General features: G+C 29.8%; 1 protein-coding gene across 1 annotated transcript in view; it reads left to right on the forward strand.

Annotated features, from left to right (window-relative positions):
• Positions 1–15,530: 15,530 nt before the first annotated feature.
• Positions 15,531–23,063, forward strand: part of LOC127081775 (uncharacterized) — a 142,694-nt gene continuing 135,161 nt past the window's right edge. The window contains exons 1-2 of the mRNA XM_051021992.1: positions 15,531–15,687; positions 15,955–17,202. Of these exons, the coding sequence (XP_050877949.1) occupies positions 15,634–15,687; positions 15,955–17,202 (1,302 nt within the window). The 5' untranslated portion in view covers positions 15,531–15,633. The remainder of the gene's footprint in view (positions 15,688–15,954; positions 17,203–23,063) is intronic.

Consider the following 23,063-nt stretch of genomic DNA (forward strand, 5'->3'; position numbering starts at 1 on the left):
CATAACTAATTATATTTATTATTTTTAATAATAAAAATAATTTTATTTAAATTATAAATAATAAACATAGATATTAAATGAATATTAGATTATATTCAATAAAAACGGAACATTTTATGTTATTATGAGAATTAAATTTTACACCTTTAAAAATTAGAGATATAGGAAATATGTAGAATGTATTATATATATTAATCATTATCTCTAATATTAATAGAGTTACATAGTATAAAAAATTTACTAAGATAAATATTTAATAAAAACAAATATTAGTCAAAAAATTATTCATAATCAATATTTATTAAAATTGATCAATCACAATTTAATTTGAGTCAACAAAATTTAAATTTTAATATATAATAAAAGAATATTAATTTTAGTCTCTTAAAAAAGTAAAGTTTATTTGTCACTAATAATAGAAGAAAGACAACTATTTTTAAGTTAAAATGTCATAAATCTTTGTAAAAAGTTGTTCAAAATATTAGTGTAATAAAACTTAATGACATCTTTAAAGAAAAACTGAATATTGATAAAATATTTACAAAAAATTATATTTAAAGTTGTTTTCAATTAAATGCAATAATGAATATAATAAATATTTTTAAATTTTGTATTATTCCAATTATAATTTAAATTTATTATTATCATTATAAAAAATATTTAAGTTTTGTATTATTACCAATTAAATGCAATAATGATTCTTTACTTACATATTAAATAATCGACTAATTTAATTTTATCATAATTAAAAATTAATAGAATTCTAATTGCATTATAATTTAGAAATATATTAAATTAGTTTTATCACAATCATATTTTACATGTTTAATAATTAATTTTATGATAATTAACTGTTCAATGAATTTCAATTGCAATATAATTTGTAATTAATAATCAATATACAAGGTTTACATATATATTATTACTGTTATTATAAATATTCATATCAAATTTTTTAAAAATATAAAATAAGAAACAATCAATATAAAAGAGATCATTTTATACAACTTTTATTCATCTTTATAATTAATTATATTCATTCTTTTTTTTAATAATCAAAATAATATTCTTCATATTGTTGATAAACTATAAATAATAAATATAGATATTAAATGACTATGATCAGTATTTATTAAAATTAATACTTCATCATTTAACATATATTATTCTATATGAACATTGTTGCCCATTAATTAAAATATTAAAATAAAATTTATTTGAATCATAAAAAATTAATTTAGTCTCTTTAAAAAAACATAATGGTTATTTGTGATACTAATACATAAACCGAATCTTGGTAAAATATTTATAATAAACTATACTTAAAAAAAATCTTTTTTTTTTGGAGAACCACTATTAAATTTAAAGTTGTTTCCAATTAAATTCAATAATAAAAATAATAAATATTTAGATTTTTTATTATTACTCAAAATTGAAAAGTACAGATTAATAAAAATATGGTATTTTATTTCAAATGAACATTAAAAAAACTAATTCATATAATATTGTATCCCAAATATTAATAACCTATAATAAAATGTTACAAAAATTAATTTTATTCTCTATAAAAATAAATAAATTTTCTTAGTCACTAATAATAGAAGAGAGTCAACTATTTTTAAGACAAAACCTAATAAATTATTGTAAAAATTTATTGAAAACATTAATGTCATAATTAGAAAAACACCAAATGTTGATAAAATATTTACAATAAATTATATTATTTATCAAAAAAATATAAATAAAATATTATTTATGGGCACAAAAAAGTCATAAGTGATTGTAAAAAAATTATGAAAACAATAATGTCATAAAAGTTAATCTCGTCAATAAAAACTGTCATAAAAATTAAATAATGAATATAATAAATATTAAATTTTGTATTATTAACCTTATTATTGAAAAAATAAAAATGTGTATGAATAATAAATATATTATTTTATTTCTTAACATAAAAAAATAAATAAATATAATATTTTATCCCATATATTAAATTCACATAATGGACAGAGATTGACTTATGGAGCGACATGTGTTTTGAGATGACTAAGGAAGAAACCCCTATAACCCGCGCTTTCACCTTCAACTAGAGCAAAGGCAATGGGAAAGACATTATTATTGTCGTCTTGTGCAACAACCATAAGCAAAGTGCCCTTGTATTTGTCGTATAACCATGTTCCATCAATTTGAAAAATAGGTTTACAAAATACAAAACCTTTGATGCACGGTTGAAACGCCCAAAAGAGGCGGTGAAAAATTCTATTTTCAGCAACACAAGTTCCATTTGGCGTAAATGCTGGCAATGTCTCCATAATTGCAACAGTTCTCAGTACGTATGTTTTAAGTGCTCATAAAAGTCGTGACAATTCTTTGTATGAATCCTCCCAGTTGTCGAATACCTGTTCAACAACCTTTGTCCTTGCAATCCACGCTTTCTGGTAAGATGGAGTATAGTTATATCTTGTGACGATATGGGATATTATTATACTCACCTTCACTAATGGGTCTTTGTTAACTAGCGGCAAAATGTCTTGCCATATCAATTCAGCGCTTAATTTTCTATTAACTTGTACAAGTGGCAATGCAACTGTGAGGTGGATTTATAGAAGCTATCTCCCAAGAATCAATTCTCTTCTTGTGAGACTCAGCCAACTGAAACTTGTAAATGATGTTACAACATTCGATGACATACCTTCTTGAATTAGTGCATGTTATGTATTTACCTTTACTAAGACATGTAGATAGAATAAGAAGTTACAATTGGGTGTCCGCTTGTTTGGCTTATCTTTATAGCTCTTTGTATAAAAATGCACACAAAGACACATCTATATTTTCTGGATGTGTTGTTTTGCTCCAAGCATGGGGTTGGTCCAGACTACTGTCCCTAGCGTCCGTCAACCACAACCCGTTCACATTCCTGTACACACAAAAGTAAGTTCTTAACAATATACTATATTTACTTACTTTACCGATTATTATCTCTAAATAACATATTTACTTTTTGATGCAGATGGGCGGTATGTAGTATGAGTTACAACAGATGTCCTAGACACTGTATTACCCAGTATCGTAATCTCTTGGATCACCTTCGACCAGCAGATGTATTGTCGTTAACCTAACTAATTCATAATAATTTGTTAATTTCTTCAAACAAAGTTATAATCTAATATATGTTCACATTTCAGTTCATTTGGCGTCCATATCTAAACTTGGATCATGACCATGAAATCAACGAACAAGACGCAACCATTTGGACTGCATGCACACCGATCATAAGATTCGCCACTATGGAGATGCATCATAATGATCGTGTTAAATTGCAGTTTGGTATGCTTCAACACATCCCAAATCCCCCGACAAACCTTGGAGAATGACATCTATGAAAAGTTAATGACCAATGGAACTTTAATCCTTGGCAAAGCTTCGCTAGATCTGAGTGTCAAAAATGGAAGCACCGAAAAGGCCATGTCTTAACTGACACTATGATGCCAACCTAAGAAAAACCAACTCGTAATTATATGGCTTGGTACAGATCGATTGAATTTGAGTTTCTCGCCGAGGATATGTACCTATACGATCCACTACAGGTAACTTACACACAAGAAGGTTCAATATCTAACCCCCAACAACATTGTTAGACCGATTACTCATAAACCTCTATCCATCGAAATTTCTAGTCCACAAACACACAAACCTACGACCCTAACATGCTAAACACTCAACCACAATACCAAGAGCATGCCCCGTACCACCACCAACAAGTTGATCATCATCAAGACACCCAACATCGATATGCACCCAACATATCACTCTACCAAATCCTCCTTAGCCAAAACACTCAGCGATCATTTAACACCAACCGTCCCTCCTCCTACTATAGCTAAGAAGCCCAAGCATCACAAAACCAAAACATGCAACAATCACATGGCTACAAAACACCACAACAATCATTTCAACCTTTCATCGATGCATCATTCACACTAATATCGACATTCAATCATTTTGGTCGCTCTCCAATAACTCAAACACAACCCAACTACTCTGGCATGGGTCACGAACTCAACTATGGCGGTAGCGCTTCATTGCATACACAGGACTATGTAGATTTTTCTGAATATCTTAGGCAATCTCCTGCAGGTGGTGGTGATGTTTCTGGGCCCTCAAATACTAAAACACATGTGGTGAATCATCAACGTGGGTTAGGGTCGCGCATTCAGGTAGCTAGGGGATATGGGACCTGAGGTCAGTTAGGTCATTCTGGTCAACGATGTAAGTCTTTTTGGTTAACGTATGTAAACACATATTAATATGAATATCAATTGGTCTGATTTTGAATTTTATCTAAAATTTATATTGTTTTTCAAAATAAAATTACGAAACACACATAGGTGTCAGACCAATTGGCGCCTCCTTTATAACCTAACACACAGACGCCAATTGGATTGGCTGCATTAGGTGCACAAGTCAATCCAATTGGCGCCACCTCTTTAACTTAGAGAGTAGGCGCCAATTCATTTGGCGCCACCTCTTCAAAGTGGGGTAGTTTGGGAAATAATCTGAAAAATTAGTTATTTTGAGATTTTTTTTGAAAAAGTGGGTTATTTGGGTCAAAAATTCAAAGAGAGCCAACTATTTTTAAGACAAAACCTAATAAATCATTGTAAAAATTTACTGAAAACATTAATGGCATAAAAATTAATGCCATAATTAGAAAAACACCAAATGTACAAAATATTTACAATAAAATACTATTTCTGGGCACAAAAAAGTCATAAATGATTGTAAAAAAATTATTGAAAACAATAATGTCATAAAAATTAATCTCATCATTAAGAACTGTCATAAAAATTAAATAATGAATATAATAAATAATTAAATTTTTTATTATTAACCTTATTATTGAAAAAATAAATATTTGTATGAATAATAAATATATTGTTTTATTTCTTAACATGAAAAAAATTAATAAATATAATATTTTATCCCATATATTAATATCACATAATGAAATGTTACACAAATAAAATATTTTAATTTTATAAATATTTTAATAAAGACGTGTATTATTATAATTATAAACATTTATATCATTTAAAAAATAAAACTCATGAAATAATGACAATAAATATAATCGACTATTTTTTAAATCATGAAAGAAAACTGATGAATGGATGACCTCGAGTTATACATTTTGGTGAATATAATAATAAAATTTTATAATGGTTTAAAGTTCATTATATGTTGCACACTCACGTAAATACTAACATTTTCCCCTCGGTTATTAACAAAATCCGAGAGGTAATGTTGTGCACTGCAGAGTTTTAAAAATAAAAAATGTTGTTGCTAGGGATCTAACAAATTATCTTTTCAACTATGCCTTGACTTATATAAAAACTGATGTGTAACGTGGCAAGTTTTCATGTCGACCTCTGTTACCTTGCTTGTCTAGCCGAGGTGAAATTCCTTCGAGCCCAAGGTAAAATGAGTATATTTGTAATAGTGATGTTTATGATGGATAAAGAGAAAGGGTCTTTGGAACACTCTAGATTAAGATCGATAAAATCCACACACATGCTCTGTTTTCCCGAGGATTTATTCAATACAACTACGATAGCTAGCCATGTGGGATATATGATTTTGCTTATAAATCTTGCCCCTTTCAGATTATTTACTTCTTTGATAACAATCATCCACATATCTTCCCCATCTTTTATTTTTTTATGATTAGTTTGGCGAAGACGTTGAGGTCGAGACGATAAAAAATGATCTTAAAGTCTATCCATGACATACTTGAAGGGATCTAGGAGAAAAAATCCACATTCTTTTGGAGCAAGTGGGCCATATATATTTCCTCGTCTTCTGTTAGGAAGGTGTTGATCTTTGTGTTCCATATGTTCTAAAGGCTGAAATGAACTTCTTTCATGTCTTATGTAGTAACTAACCTATCATCCAAGTATACTTGTCTTGGGTCGAGGTCTACAAAATTCATGACATGGACGTTGGGCCTTGGTGGTGCACTGGTGTTTGCTGAGCAACAAAAGTAAGTGTTCTAAATATCGTATCTAGAAGAATGATATTTTTAAAGACCGTTAAACAATTTTTTTAAGATTTTAAGTAGATAAGGGTTTTATATGTGTTTTGATGCGTGAAAATAAATGAAAAAAAATCTAAAATGGAGATTCTGGTGTTAACAATAAGAAAACTTGTTGGGGTAGATTTTTTCATTATGTATTTATTGTTGAATTATAATTCCTTGTGTCGAAGCAAGTTGCTCGACAGAAGCAAGGAAGTGTCAAATCACCTAGTGTGTCGAGTTATACTAATGTGTCAAAGTGTCGAAGCATGTTGATTCACACAGGATTTCGGCTTAGGCCTATTTTTATTAGTGTTAACTATTTTGGGCTTTTATAATTTTGGGCTTTGGCTTAGTGAGCAAGCTAACCTAAATCTATAAATAGAGGGTGTAACCCTTATTCATGTAATGTTGCACTCATAACATTATATTCACAGAATTTTTGTAATTGCAAAGTGAATAAAGAAGTTTTCCACAAGTTATGGACAAAGAGAAACTCTGTAGAAAATATTCTTCTTCTCCATCGTTCTTTCTTTTCTTTCTCAAATTTTCTTCTCTTTTTCATTGTTATTGTGTGGGTGATGACAATCTTATTCATCAAGATTGATAAAAAAAATTCATAGATTGTGGTGCATTTCCAACATCTGGTATCAAGTGCTCCAGTATAAACGATTTGTGGGAAGAAAATCACGATGACAATGAATCATTCAAATGGACATTTTCCAGCAAATCTTATGATTCTCAAGAACAACAATTATGATAATTGGTTCAAGTGATAACACTAAATTATACCACTATTTTGACTCGTTTTGCACATGTTTTGTTTTTGTTTTATATCTATTTCAACTATTATGTGGGTACCTTGTCTATATTTCAGGTATTTAACCATATTGGGACCATATGCGAAGAAAAGAAACAATTTGGATTCAAAACAACGAAAAATGGAAATTTGCACTCAAGGCTACCTACATGGCGTTCGCCATAGAGGTAGCCACCAGGAGAATGACGTGTCCCACGTTTCAATGGTCGGAATACTTGGTCACGCCCACGTTATAAAGATGGTGTTCTCCATGCAGGGGATGGCGTTCACTATCCTTTATTTTTATGTTGTAGTTGAAAAAGGGCATTGCTTGGTCTTTCACTCTTCCCATGTTTCCCTATATTTTCTCCCATGATTTGAGAAGGTTTCACTTGACATTTTAAGGTTTAGGATCAATATAAATAGTGATTTATTTAGCTTTCCAAGGCATCCAAGCTTAGTACCAACATAAGCCATAAATTCAGTATCATTAGAGCTTTAACTCCTTACATAAAAGGGTTATCGCATTTTTTTCGTGTATCAAGCTTGAAGCACTTTTATTTTGAAGTTATTTATCTTCCCGCATTTACATTTTGTCGAAGTTTATTTCCGTCTACCCGCATTGTATCAGATTCAAGTCTCTGATTGGAGTAAGTTCTTATACATCTTTATTTACGCTTTAATTGTTTTATCTATTTAATATCTTTGCTTTATTTTCCCGCATTTTATTTATCGCATTTTATTTCATCGCCTTTCCCTTTAAACCACTTTATTTAAAACCGTCGTTATGTTTAATTGTAAATCTAAACCAAATTCCTTTTTATTCACCGTGATCATGTATAGCTAATTTGTTCGTACTAGAATGTGTAGACCGGCATTTGATGGTACTCTATCTGTTATTTCTTTGGGATTACAATTTTGGGTTGTTTTGGTTTTAACACAATTTTTCCTAACTTAATCAAATCCGCTAATATGAACGTAGGATAGTGATAAAGTCAGATAAAATCGAAAGTCGTCTGACACTAAAGATTAAAATTGGTTATTTTTGGTTAGTAAATACCGCGAAAACACTTTATTAATTACTTAGGAGGTTTAATATTTCTAGAAGAAGGTTTTTAAACTATTTGCGAATGCGCGCGCCTATAGGTTTAGGACCCGGTCACCTGAGCGGAAGCTATGGGCCCTTTTTATTTAAACTTACCAATCAAAATCAATTTTCAACTAAGTAAAGAATATAATTCCTTAAAATAGGATTTACTATTTTGACGCAATTAGCGTCGGCCATATGTGACAATGAACGGTATAAATTAAAGAGTAAAATCTGATTCTGAATACGCAGAAGCGACAAACCCTGCTTAATTGAATTCTTTTCAAGGTAGAAAATATTGTTTGTATAGTAATCCCATTAGAAGCAATCAAGAGTACTCTTAACTGATGCAAACTACGTTCTAGTATTACTTGTTCAAATTCATTAAAGTTTATTATTTTCTTGTTCAATTCTTAATTCATTCGCCTTAGATAAACATCGTAACAATTAGAAACAATAGATTTGACTATTGGTCTTTGTGGGATCGATATCTTTTAAAACTAAGCGATAGATTGTACACTTGTATTTAGTTATTCCATTAGACTCAAAATCTTGCGAACAAATTTTTGGCGCCATTTTAGGGGACCAATTATGCCAAATTTCGTAACTTGTTGTTACATCGTCTAGATTAAGACACCCTATCTCTATCACTATGCATCATAAATTTTTTTCTTACAATTACCCTCTCAATATTTTGAAGTCCCGTATGAGTCTCATAAATCCAATCTTAAGATTATATGGGATAATTACATTGAAACACTAACTCTATCCAATCTAGAGTATATGATGCGAAGATTTATAGTAACACAAACCATGCGGAATAAGAGTTTGTAAACCAAATTTTTAACAGAATAAAACCTTAAGAAACTGGACACATTGGTCGACTCCCTGGTCACAGGAAGCAAAACATTGGAGACTAAAATAACCCTACTTGCACAAACACCTTTATACCTTTCCCTTGAGAAACACACGCTTATAGTAGCAACCAATAGTGAAAAACTGATCAAAAATCCTAAGGAGAGCAATAATGAGGTTAAAGAAATTTTAGATGAGAAAAGAATAGAGACCCTAAAAATATTCGCACCAATCTGCCTCTATCCAAGGTCCCGTACAAAATAGAAATCTAAAGGACCATAAAACGAATGAAAATAGAGGATTATTAGCTTTTAAGACAAGGAAAGAAAAATCTGAACTCAAAAGGCTAATACATATAATCATACCTGAACCATCTTGCAGAAAAGGAAAGAGAAAAGGTGGAGGATATGATAGATGGCTCGATAAGTGGACATGGAAACCAAATACTATTGAAAGTTCAATCAGGGAATTATCCTCTAATGAACCCCCATGAGCATTCATATTTCTCAGCTTTATCGAGCTACCAACATTAAACAAAGTGATGCGTGGGAGGTAACCCATAATTTCGTTTTATTTATTATGCATATTTTCTTTATATATAACAATGATTTATTTTCTTCTTACTAACGAGACTAATTGTTGGTTGATTTCACTCCAGGTATAAACATTTTTTGTTCCTACTAACCATACTTTCAGGATGCAGAACTTGGATGATATGCACGTCCACTTCAGAGATGAAGCCTAGAAGAAGTGTTATTTGGCATTATCTGAGAGACCCATGCTACCTACCACATACCCTGATTCTCATTGTCTAGAGACCCTAGGGATCGATCCCAACATCATATCCATGTGTAGCCAGTTGGATTGGGATGAATACTTAGAGAGAGAAAATGTTACATACTGGAACCTTACTTTGGAGTTCCTGAGTTCACTGACCCACGAGCCTTATAGTGGTCGTGGATTCAACAGAGGAAATATCACATTCAGATTATTTGGACGTGAATAGACCTTTAACCAAAGGGGTTTTGAAAAAATGCTACGGTTCCAGTATGGCTCAACCGCTGTAACCGAGGTATTTTATGATAAGGATACACAGGATAAGCTTGACACTTTCTAGGGAGCTATTACCATAGAAGGTAATCCCGACACATCCACCCAACTTACCACTTAAATCTACAACCCGACACTTAGGTACTTCCAAATGATTTTAGCCCAAACCTTCTTTGGTAGGAGTGAGAGTAGCGAACCTATTAACGCAAAAGAACTATTGTTTCTCTGTCGTGTCACCGAGTCAGAACCAGTTGAATCTGGAACTTTCCTTATAGCCAACCTTGAAGGAGTTTCTAGGTCTACGGAAGGCCCAATCCATGTGGGAGGAATCGTAACACAAATAGCCTATGCCTTGAACCTCCAAAACCAACTCTCCCACCTAGTCCCGTATTGTGGATTCACCCTCCTCGATATGGATTATTGCTTAGACCATGGCCTGGTAAGATGAGTGTACTTTAGGATTAACGAGTATAAACTACTCATTAGTAATGAGGTGGTCTACCATTTTACCTTGCCCAACCCAGAAAGAACCATCATTTATGGAAAACTGGAAATATAATCTAGAAGGACTAGGAGAGACAAATATCAGACATGCCACCCCTCCCACTCCATAATACCATCCACCACCTCTCAGATAGATCTACTGTATTTTCCTCTATAGGACCAACACAGAGGCGCAACACTGATTATGAGTTCAATTTCATACACCAGGAGATTGTTTCCCTTCGCGAAGAAATTCGAGACCTCACTTCACAGATGGAAGTGGCTAACACCACTCAGACAACAAAGACAAATTTCCTATGGAGTGAACTTCGTAGTCTTCAACGCCAGGTTATTGCACCTCAAACATCCAGACCATCCCAGATCCCGGGATATCCACTACAGCCCCACCAATAGCATTCGCTGAAAAGTCATTCATGATGGAAGAAGAATTTATTTTTCCTGTTATCATCACTATCAACGTTATTCATACTTATTATCTTTTTAATTGTTCTTTTTACTTCAAACTATTTTTTTCGTATTGCATCATTTAACATATTTTTATTTTTATCATGTGTCATATTATTATTTTTATATGTCAACGTCAAGGTTAATTTGTGCTAATATACTATGCAATCAACCGTCTCGAACAAAACGACAAGATTCCTAAAAAAGGGCCCAAAAATGCACCAAAGACTCTCCAAGGTCCAAAAGTTCACAACTTAGGGCCCACCTGCCGCCCAACCAAAGATGACGGTCTCCATCCAGTACATGGCGTTCGCCATGGGTCCTGGAATTTGAAATTCGGGACAGAAGCGAAAACCTTCATTTCTCCTCACCTCCTTCTTCTTCCCAATCCCACTACCTTCTACCTTAAACTCCATTTACAACCCCATTCACTCACATAACTCCCCATAACTCAAATACCCACTCAATTTCTATACACCCACTCAAATTTCCATCATTAAATACTCATTTTTTCACTAAAATCCTCAAAAACCCCATTCCTCATTTTCACCAAATTTCTTCACAATAATGACAAACATAGGAGGTATTATCTTTCGTGAGGGAAGGGACGAAAACAAACAAATGCAAAAATATCAAAAATTATTGACGCGAGAAGTTTTCTCTACCATGTATATCAAAAACAACTGCTTATACAATTTAGGCATTTACAATTGTGTGTACTATCTGTTAGAGAATTTAAATCTTCAACATCTATTTAACTTTTTAAGTGATTAAGGATGAATTTGGCTCTTCCTACCTATTTTAGATTTGTTTTTGAATTTTTCCTCTCCATATAATTATATGAGAAACTACAAAATTGGTTAATTAATTGTTTTGATCGATTGATACTTCTATATTAAAATGTGTCTTTCCATCTAATTTAGAAGGGTAAAATTAATTTTTATTTATGTAACTTTATTTTATTTAGTTTTAATTTTAAAAACTTATATTCAACTAATTATTTTATTTGCTATCTTTCTTTATTTGTGTTTATTGTGAATTCTTTTTGTTATGTGATTTATAGTAATGTCAACTCAAAAATGAGTAGTGCCAACTAAAAAAAAGTAATATCAACTGAAAAATTTGAATGAAATTTTTTGAAATAAAAAGTTAAATTTTTTAATGAAATTACAAAAGACAACTTCAGATAAATTTATAAAAATAAATTAAATAAAGTTAAGTTAAAAATATAGCTTAGTATTTATCAATCAAGCAATAGAAATTTGGTAGTTAAAGTCAAAGATGTAAGACTAATCAAAAGACTTAGATAATAATAAAATTTTAAATAGTATTATTGATAAAAAGATTTGAAAGTAGACACAGTAAAAAAAAGAATTTAATGGACACGGATAGTATAAAGAAATTTTACATAATAATCTAATAGAAAACATCAATTTATCAAATCATCCAAATTATTTTCAATTATTAATATAATATGGTATGATACACATAGTTATGACAATTTAAAATATGCATCTTCTATTTTCTCAAAAATATATATAATAACAATATAATCTGATACAAATATAATTCTTTTATTAATTATCTCTAAAGCAATATTTTAATAAGGATTAAATATTTTTTCTTTATTATTCATAAAAATTAAATATTAATCAAAAATTATTATAATAATTTAATAAATAATTTTGAAACTTAAAACGCTCAATTTTTTGATTTTAAATATCATTGTTATAATTTTTATTATTAAAAGCTTTGTTATTTAAGCCTCTGTATCTGTTGAGTATTACCTAGTACTTAGATCTGTTAAAGTGATTGAATATTTAAGTGTATTATATTATCTTTAAAATATGAATATTCAATTCGTCATTATTTCTTTTATTTCTTTTTTTTATTTGATAGTTAATCCTAATTAATTTGTAGTATCAATATAAACTACCATCACATTTAAAACAAACAACGTATCACTAATTATTTATTTATATATTTTTAATATAAAAATAAGAATATATTAATCATAATTTATTTTAAAAATATATTTCTTGACATCATAGTTTTTGACATCATAAAAATAAATAATAATAATAATAATAATAATAATAATAATAATAATAGTTATTATTATTATTATTATTATTATTATATTTTTTTACATCATAGTTTGTTATAGACCCCTTAAAATTCATCTATTTTTTAGTATTTCTTTAAATATATTTTAGGCCTCCTAATCAAATAAAATGTTTCATTTGTATTTTTTTTTTATCTTAAAACAATTGTTTTTTTAAAAATTAAACATTTATTATTTTTATTGATATATCTTTATTTATGAATTTTAGTTTTAATCAATTATTAATTATAAGATTATTATAATATTATCATTAAAATTAATATTTTAAATTATTATTTTTAAAAAAATTATATTTCAAATGGAATACTTGTTATGAGACGGAATGACTACTAATTTATTTGGAAAAATATTTTATCATCTTTGATTAAACCAACACTTTAATAGTAAACCAACAATAGTGTAACTTCTTTGATTTTTTTTCATAACTATAATAGACTTATCTTATCATGTCAGTTAACTACATAAGCATGCAAGTTTCTTCACAGTTTTTAAGTGTTTCTTGTGAGACTATTTTGTATTTATTGTTGGCTATGTAGTGGAATTGGAGCAGAAGATTCATAAGCTTATCATAAACACCACCACCTACTTCTTAGCAGATTACATAGGATAGGTCCTCTATTCGACGGTACTTTGATTTTGTAAAGATTTAGAACAATATATTTTTTTGGTTTGTCTCTTTTCGAAATAAAATTGTTTGAATTTTTTTAAAATATCTTATTTGAAGAAGAACCCCAATCATTCATTAGTGAATTTTCTAAACCACTTTTTACTAATCCTCTACAAATATACTATTAGAACTTAAGAAATAAAAATGATTGATAGTAGACACCACTAAAAATTTATATGACAACAATATAATAATAATTTTAAAATAGTGCAGTAATACAATCCTTTCATTAATGGTTTATAAATTAAAATTAATAAAATTTTATTTAATATCAATAATGTTTTAATAATAGTGTTTTAATAAGGATTGAATATATTTATTTTATTATCAATGGAAAATAAATATTAAATAAAAGTATTATGATAATTTAGTTAATAATTTATTTTGCAACGCTTAATTATTTTTAATTTAAATGTTATTGTTGTCATTTTTATTTTTGTTATAAAATTCGTCATAAATCTCAATATCGGTTGGATCGGCATGGATACTTGTATATCTATTAAAGAGATTAAACATTTAAGTATATTGAATTATCTCTTGAATATGAATATTTAAATTTGTTATTTTTTCTTCCTTTTTGCTCTGTAGTTATCTAAACCACCATCACATTTACAATCAAATCTTTATAATTAATTTATATCTTTTTTATATCTTTTTTATATCTTTTAAATAATAATGTGAATAATAAAAATATATTAAAAATACACAAAACAAATATTTATAATTGATTTTTTTATAAAAAAAATTAACATCATCAATATAACCTGCTATATTTCAAATAGAATATTTGTTATAGAGTACTTGGAGCATTATTTCATCATAAAATCCCTCTCCTAATATTATTACTAATTCAAACCCTTCAATCTTTTGGTTTTTACCATCACATAACTTCTGCACCTTATAATATTTGATTAGAATAAACAAAAAATGCTGTAACTTCTTCTCAATTGACTCACGTGAACATCTTAAACATGCAAGTCTCTTCCTAAGACTATTTTGTATTTATTGTTGGCTATGTAGTAGTAAATGAATTTTTTTTTATTTTCATTACTATTTCTTATTTGTTAAATAATAAAAATTAAATATTAAAAATTAAATGGGTCTTATTTCTTGCACAGAACCTAGGATGTGGACTCCACATACTACTTCTGAGCACAGATTACATAGCATAGGTTTCCTCTATCCCAACACTATTATTATATTACATGTATATTTGAATAATATTATAATTCAATTAATTGGACATTTTATCACATTAACTCATTGAATTTATAATATTTAATCAAATTAACTATTAAAGTAGCTTAACTAATTTTAAAATTAAAAATATGAATAGTCTGATTTCATAATTTTGTGTATAAGATTATGATAATTATTATCACTTCATCATCAAATTAGAAGAAATTTTTTTAATATCTGAAGTGATTTTTCAGATAACCACTTTGATTATTTTAATATGTTTGTTTAAGTTTTTAAGAAAATCATTTTTAATTTTAAAATAGTAATTTAATTCTAGTAGTTATTCTAAATTATTTATTTATTTTTTTAGTAGAAAGAAGGGCTAAAAGATTTTAATTTAGGAGCTTCGAATTAAAAAAATACATGATATTCAAAAACAATTTTTTTAATTTTTTTAATTTTTTTAATTTTTTTAATTTTTTGAAACTAATCCTGTTTTTAAAAAAAAACTCAACAAACACACCTAAAAGATCTTGAAAAAATAAATAAATGTTACTAAATAAAGTGTGTTTAGATGTATGAACTTATAAATATTGTAAATTTTAAAAAATAGTCTTCACAACTAAAATCTCAATATCTTTGTTATTTATTCTTTTTCTTTTTATTCACTTATAAATAATGTAAAAGACATAAACTATAATTAAAAGAAACAATTTTGCCAAACAAAGTCTTAAAGTCCAATTATTTGTACTTTTTCTTCTCATTCATTTATAAATAGTCCAACTCAATTCCACTTCAATGCATCTTTTACTTTAAACCAATTTTTCCACAATAACATAGAAGAAGAAAAATGACACACAAAGTTGTTTTGTCTCTCCTCCCTTTTCTCATGCTCTTGTTGATTGTAAGTTACTTTTTATCTTTTAAATTTGCATTTTTCATAACTTATATCTCATAATTTATCATTTCTCATCTTTTTTTGCATTCATCGCATTCACACACAATCAAATGCTTCTATTTGATTTGATAAAATAATATATTTTTGTCGTAATGAAATTTAAAAAATTACTTTTCTTTAATTTTTATGTTCAAATTTTGTATTCATATGCACCATTCAAATGTACCATCCAAATGTTACTCAATAATATCCCTTCATTCAATTGTATTGTAGAATGGGCAAGGAAGCTCTGCTCGATATATGAAACATGAGCAAGAGAATGTAGAAGAAAAACACGCTTATCAGCCTTACCTTGATGGTTGGCTCAAAAATCCATTGAAGAATCAAAAACTCATCCATGACTCCAACCAAGTTTATCTTGATGGATGGTTGAAAGATACCCGATCTGAGAGAGAGAAATCCATCTCTGACTCCAACCAAGTTTATCTTGATGGATGGTTGAAAGATACCCGAACTGAGAGAGCAAAATCTTCCCCCGATTCCAACCAAGTATACCTTGATGGATGGTTGAAAGATACTCGAGCTGAGAAAACAAAACCAATCGCAGACTCCAACCAAGTTTATCTTGATGGATGGTTGAAAGATATTAGAGTTGAGAGAGTTAAGTCCACCCCTAACACAAACCAAGTTTACCTTGATGGATGGTTGAAAGATACCCGAGCAGAAAAAACAAAATTCACCCCTGACTCCAACCAAGTTTATCTTGATGGATGGTTGAATGATACTCGAGCAGAGAAAGAAAAATCCACCTCTGACTCCAACCAAGTTTACCTTGATGGATGGTTGAAAGATACTCGAGCTGAGAAAGTAAAATCTACTGCTGACTCCAACCAAGTTTATCTTGATGGATGGTTGAAAGACATCAGATCTGAGAAAGCAAAGTCCACGCCTAACTCCAACCAAGTTTACCTTGATGGATGGTTGAAAGATACCCGATCAAAAAAAGAAAAATCCACCTCTAACTCAAACCAAGTTTACCTTGATGGATGGTTGAAAGATGCCCGAACTGAGAAAGCCAAATCCACCTCTAACTCCAACCAAGTTTATCTTGATGGATGGTTGAAAGATACCCGAGCAAAGCAAACAAAATCCACCCCTGACTCTAACCAAGTTTACCTTGATGGATGGTTGAAAGATACCCGATCTGAGAAAACAAAATCCCCATCTGACTCCAAACAAGTTTATCTTGACGGTTGGTTGAAAGATACCCGAGTTGAAAAAATAAAATCTCCCTCTGACTCCAACCAAGTTTACCTTGATGGATGGTTGAAAAATATTCGAGCTGGGAAAGTGAAATCCACATCTGACTCCAACCAAGTTTACCTTGATGGATGGTTGAAAGATATCCGAGCTGAGAAAGTGAAATCCACATCTGACTCCAACCAAGTTTACCTTGATGGATGGTTGAAAGATATTCGAGCTGAGAAAGAGAAATCCACCCCTGACTCCAAACAAGTCTACCTTGATGGATGGTTAAAAGATACTAGAAACTAGTTCATATCTTTGTTTGTCAATGTTTATGTCATTCCGAAAACTTCTCATGATGTTCCTATGTTTTTAACTTCTATGTACTGCAAGATCTTATTTCTATGTACTAAGTAAGGTCTCGTTTATGTACTTAATGAGCTATTGTTACTATGAACTAGATGTTTGTCTTTTAAAATAAACCTTAATTTAATTCGATAAAGATTGAGTTGGTGTTTCTTTCATATTTCAAACCTTAGAGGTGAAGTTATATTTTATTAATTCAACATGTTTATTGTTAAAATAAATAAAGGAATAGAGATATCAAACTCCCAAACATTTGAGAAAATGAGATGTTAAGACTCTTGAAACCTTATAATACAATTATTCTAGTATTATATATTAAGTGTGATTTATGTGTTTAAAATAAATAAAGGAATAGAGATATCAAACTCTCAAACATTTGAGAATATGAGATGTTAAGACTCTTGAAACCTTATAATACAATTATTCTAGTATTATATATTAAGTGTGATTTATGTGTTCAAATTCTATTTTGTAAAGAATTAATTTTTATCATTATTTAATCGTAAAATTAAATATCAAATAATAATTTGTATATAGATTAACTTTTTTATTGAAATACTAAGTGTGTTTATAAAAGCCCTTCAATTGTCACTAGCTCACTTTAAGCCTATGTGCACCACGCTTTCCAGAAACAAAAAATGCAATTTTTTGTCAAACGTGTCGTCTAAATGTGGTTTTGGAGTAATGGAAAAAATAAGTCTATGCAATAACATATTGGGTTAAATTGAAGTCAAATTAATTGATGTATATTCACTTATTTGAACAATCTCCATTAATCTCACTTGATCCTCATCTAAGATCAGACTAAAACGCCAAAAAGGATTACAAGGATATATGTATACCATAGAATAAAAGATTATATGTATTAACAATATGATGTGTCAAACTCCACCTTACACAAATCCAAATTATTTGGTAACTTTCATAACTTTCGTGTATTTTTTATGATGGATGAGAGAGAGAGAGAGAGAGAGAGAGAGAGAGAGAGAGAGAGAGAGAGAGAGAGAGAGAGAGAGAGAGAGATGGTTATAAGAGAGATAGATAGAAAGGCACCTAATACACAAATTCTTAAAGGTAGATAATCCCTCCACATCCACTTGACACTCTGATCTGATCCTTTGTTTTAAATACTCCATGTACTCCTCAGTTTGATCACATGTTACATTAAAAAATTCTCACTTTTGCTTAACGCTTTCAAGAGTGGTATCAGTTGTTTGGGTTTTTATTATACATATGGGTGTTTCTGGTGCGGGTTGAGATTATACATATGAGTTTTTATTATACATATGGGTTTTTATTATACATAAGGGTGTATTGCTTTTTCATGAGTAAGCGAATTTATTAAATAGGGTGCCTCATTAAAATATCTCTCACTTCCATATGTACAAAAAAGTAAGTCATGTCGATTTATATCTTCACTTTATTAGCTTCTAATGTAATCATTAATTGTATAAAATGTCTTAAATTCACCGAGTTCCAAGACCTAGGAACAAAATCTTCGTTCAAGTCTTCTAGTTTATAGGCTATAAGTGATAGCTTCTCACGTACTCTGTAAGGAAATTACCATGTAGGAAAGAGTTTACCAATCCTATTAAGTTCTACCATATAGGCTAAGACACCCTACTTCATTTCTCGTGGTGTATAACTTGAGAATTGTATCTCCTTACAGATCTTTATTTTTATGTAAAGTCTTGGATATGGGCTATTTCACGTGCTTTACAAGTAGATTTGTCGCGCATTTAAGACATGTATCATTCTCTTTAACGGATTCATAAAAAACAAGTAAACACAATAAATTGCATTACTCACAGATATTAGTAACAAAATATGGGGTTAGAAAACATGTTGGTAAGAGAATATGGCAAACTAACTCCATGAGTGTTACACCTTATTTATTGAAATGTTCACGTCGGTAGGTGGACATGTATATTTCTACGGGTAGCATGGCGCCTGAACCATACATTATCTTAAATAATGTTTCATTTATAGAAGAGTGTGGTACCGTATGATATGACCATAATACCAGTGATTTTCATAGATGAGATATTTCAATATATCTTAATGAATAGGTATGAGATTTAAAATAAATGATTGAAAGTTAGTATTTTGAGTGGAAAATTAAAAATAGGGATACCCCGCATAGGTGTTCACGACATACTCCTTTTAATTTGTCAAGATTTTTCTTGACCTCATAGAGGATAACTTTGTTGGAGGATTAGGCTTGGACATTGACTTGTGGGTGTTTAATTAAGACTAAATTGATTTTAACTTCTAGATGATTGAAATATGATGCAATTTGGTAAATTGAATTTGTAGATTATTCGTTTTAGTATAAGCCCCCCATTATTCCCATCGTGATCTTTGGCATTGCTTCTGCTTCAATCTATTTAGCGAAGTAGTTCATCGTTACATGCTAGAATTTTAACTTCCTCGATGCTAGGGGAAATGGTCCTAGAATATCCATTCCCCAATACTAAAATGACCATGGAGAGGTCACTGAATGGAGTACCTCGCTGGGGGTTTAGTGTATGTTTGAGTATCGTTGGCACTTGTCATACCTATTTACATAATCGTCGATGTCTCTCAACATATTTGGCCAAAGTTCTTCCTCCAATGTGACCCTTGCATACACATTTGCACACTTCCATTAGTGTTGGGCAATTTTGTTACGTCTTAAGCATATCAACATTGGTATACTTGTCCCCATCTTACATATATTACATGTAACCATAATACATATTGTAGATAACTTTATGACGTCCATTGTACCTATGACATTGACGACTATGGTTTATGTGTGGGAGGCGAGCATCATTTCTTGTATTGTCGTTTTCTTGTTGATTGACTCGTTTGTGATGATGAGTTTTGATTTAATACTGACTTTAGAATTTTCTTCCATAGCTACCTAAGTTACTTAGAAGAAATGAAATGCTTCTCTAGCTCTTGAATATTTTGGAGATGCTTCACTAGTTGGGACTTTTGTTTGGTATTCATCGGCGATTTAACTAGTTACAATTTGAGAATATTTTCTTGCTCGTAGGTTGGATGTGTCCATTTCAATTTTTAAAGTTATTATTTTAATTAAAGCTTCATATTCCACCTGTTTGTTACTGACCTTGAATTCGAATAATAACTTTTTATTTATCATAATAGGATCTTAGTTTCATTGTCGTTGTAATTATTGCCAAGGCCAACCTTTCTACTTCGGATACCTTAGTTCATATCCTTTAAAGACTTTGCTTACAAACTAAATAAACTTTTCGTCGCCATCTAGTTGCTGAACTAACACAAAACTCATGGCATTATTAGTTAATAATAAGTATAGGAATAAAATATCCCCTCCCTTGGGTTGATCAATATCGAGGGGGATTTCAAGAATATTTTCAAATTCAAAAGGATTCTACACATTGTTTTATCCATTTGAACTTCTCTCTTTTTCAATGTGGAAAAAAGCGTAAATTCTTATCGCTTGCGTATGTAGAAAATCAGAGAAAACATATATTTTCCTCGTCGGCTTTTGAACTTTCATAACTATTTCAAACTTATCATGTTGGATATGAATTAGCATTTATCTGTGTTGGCCTTTATCCCCCTTGTAGTTAACATAAATCCACATAATTTTTCTTCTTGAAGCTCAAACAAGCATTTAGCTGGATTGAGGGGAAATTGTATTTTCTTACATAGCATAATTTATATTCTAGTTCTTTGTAGTGATCATTATGTCCATCGGTAGTTAATAGGTGGCATCGGCGTTCTTGAGACCAAAAGGAGTTAACTCGTAATAGTAATTGCACATGTTTGTCATAAAAGTTGTTTTAGGTGCGTCCAAGAGGTTCATCTTGATCTGATTATATCTGAATTAAGATCCCATGAAGTTTAGCATTTTGTACCCTGGAAAAGCATTGATCAACAAGCACTACTACAAATAATATATTCCATAGAAAATCTTTCACCTCGACCCACCAATAACCGAGGTATATATCCTTGGAGCACCATTGTTAATTTTTTTAACAAAATATATATAACATATACCCTCAACTATTACCAAAATTGAGGGAATATAACTACCAAAGAGCTTGCTTCGAATCCCACTTACTTCATTTTATGTTTTGTTTTTATTTTTAATTGGTTTAGGGTCACATGACACATTTCCCCTTTCCTTTTTTATTTATTTTTAATTTTTATTACCCTCGACTAAATTGGACAATCGAAGGGTAATATATTTTGCATCAACCTTTTCAAGTGCTCTTTTTTTACTATTTTTAATTATTAATTTATCTATTAGCTTGGTATTGTCTAAAACATGTTGTGATAACTATTTTAAATGAATTCCCAGAATGTAGCGCTATGGGACTTTTCTATTTTTTAAAATTTTTAATTAATATATTCTCTCGATTAAAACTGATGTGTTTATTCTATTGCATGAAACTTCAGAGAACTAGACTCTAACTTTTCATTTACCTATCAATAAACACTCTAACTTCATTGTCATTCTCTTCACAAAAACCCTAGGCGATTTTTATTAAAACTCTTCCAACATCAACTTGAACATCATCTTTTTTTCAACGTCAACTCTTCCAACGTCAACCTGAACATCATCTCTTTTCAAAACTCGTTGAAGCATCGTCATCATGTTTGAGGTACGTAACTTACCACTGAAATGTTCATAGAAATGACGGTAGTTTTAGAGATGTTGTTACGCACTATGGTGTTAGTTTTAGAAATGTTCATAGAAATGGTAATACTACTGAGATGTATGTAACTCTTCCATATATATTGTTTTTTTTTAATATTTCAACATAACTTGTTGTTTTGATATTTAATCATGTTCATGTAATATGTTAGAAATAGTAACGTTATGTTTAAATTTGTGTTACAAATAAACATTGTCATATTACTTAATTGTTGTGTATGTTTATAGTTAGTATGATTTTATGGTCTCTATGTACTGCATATTTCTAGTTAGTATGTTTTTATGTTCTAAATAATTTTGGATGAAGTGTTGTATTATGTGACTTTGAACACTACTACAGAAAACACAAATAATGACGGTTGCGAAACACATATAATAACGGTTTCACGTCTGTTGTTATGTCTGTCACACAAAAATTGATTTCCTCTTTTTTTTTTCTAGTTTATTTTGCTAACATCAAATTTTGTGTGAAAGACTCAGCTTGACATCCATTTATCATCATTTTTTTGAAGAATTTAAAGCATTGAATCAAATTCTATGAGCTAAAGAGAAAATCATGAATTAAAAGATGCATGCAATTCGAAAAACATTGGATCGTCTAAGTTGTTTTTCAAGAATAATTTAATGTTTTTGATTATTATCTCAAAAACCTATTTAAGTGAATGCAAGTTGAATGTGGAGTTAGTGAAATAAGCAATCACATATGATATAACAAACTCACTAACAACATTTATTAACGAAAACATCAATTAATTAACATATATTGGGAGAACTTGATAACTAACCGTTCCTGAAAAATTAAGACAAACTTGTAAAATGAAAGGAGGATGAAACTGAGGAGAAAGCTACAAACTTGTGTGATAAATTTGAATGGATGTCATTGTAGGTCTATCACAGAAGTTTGCATCTTTCATTTCACCTTCATTCTCTCTTGTATTTTTTTCTTCAAAGCAACACAAATAAATTGTAATCCTACAAAAATCATGAAAATAACAACATGTTAAAATAAACTAGCATTACATTGTAATCCAACAAAAGTTTATCAATACATAACAACAACACTAATATAACTAGCATT

The sequence above is a fragment of the Lathyrus oleraceus genome, chromosome 5 (genome assembly GCF_024323335.1).
Source record: "Lathyrus oleraceus cultivar Zhongwan6 chromosome 5, CAAS_Psat_ZW6_1.0, whole genome shotgun sequence".
Taxonomy (NCBI): Eukaryota; Viridiplantae; Streptophyta; class Magnoliopsida; order Fabales; family Fabaceae; genus Lathyrus; species Lathyrus oleraceus.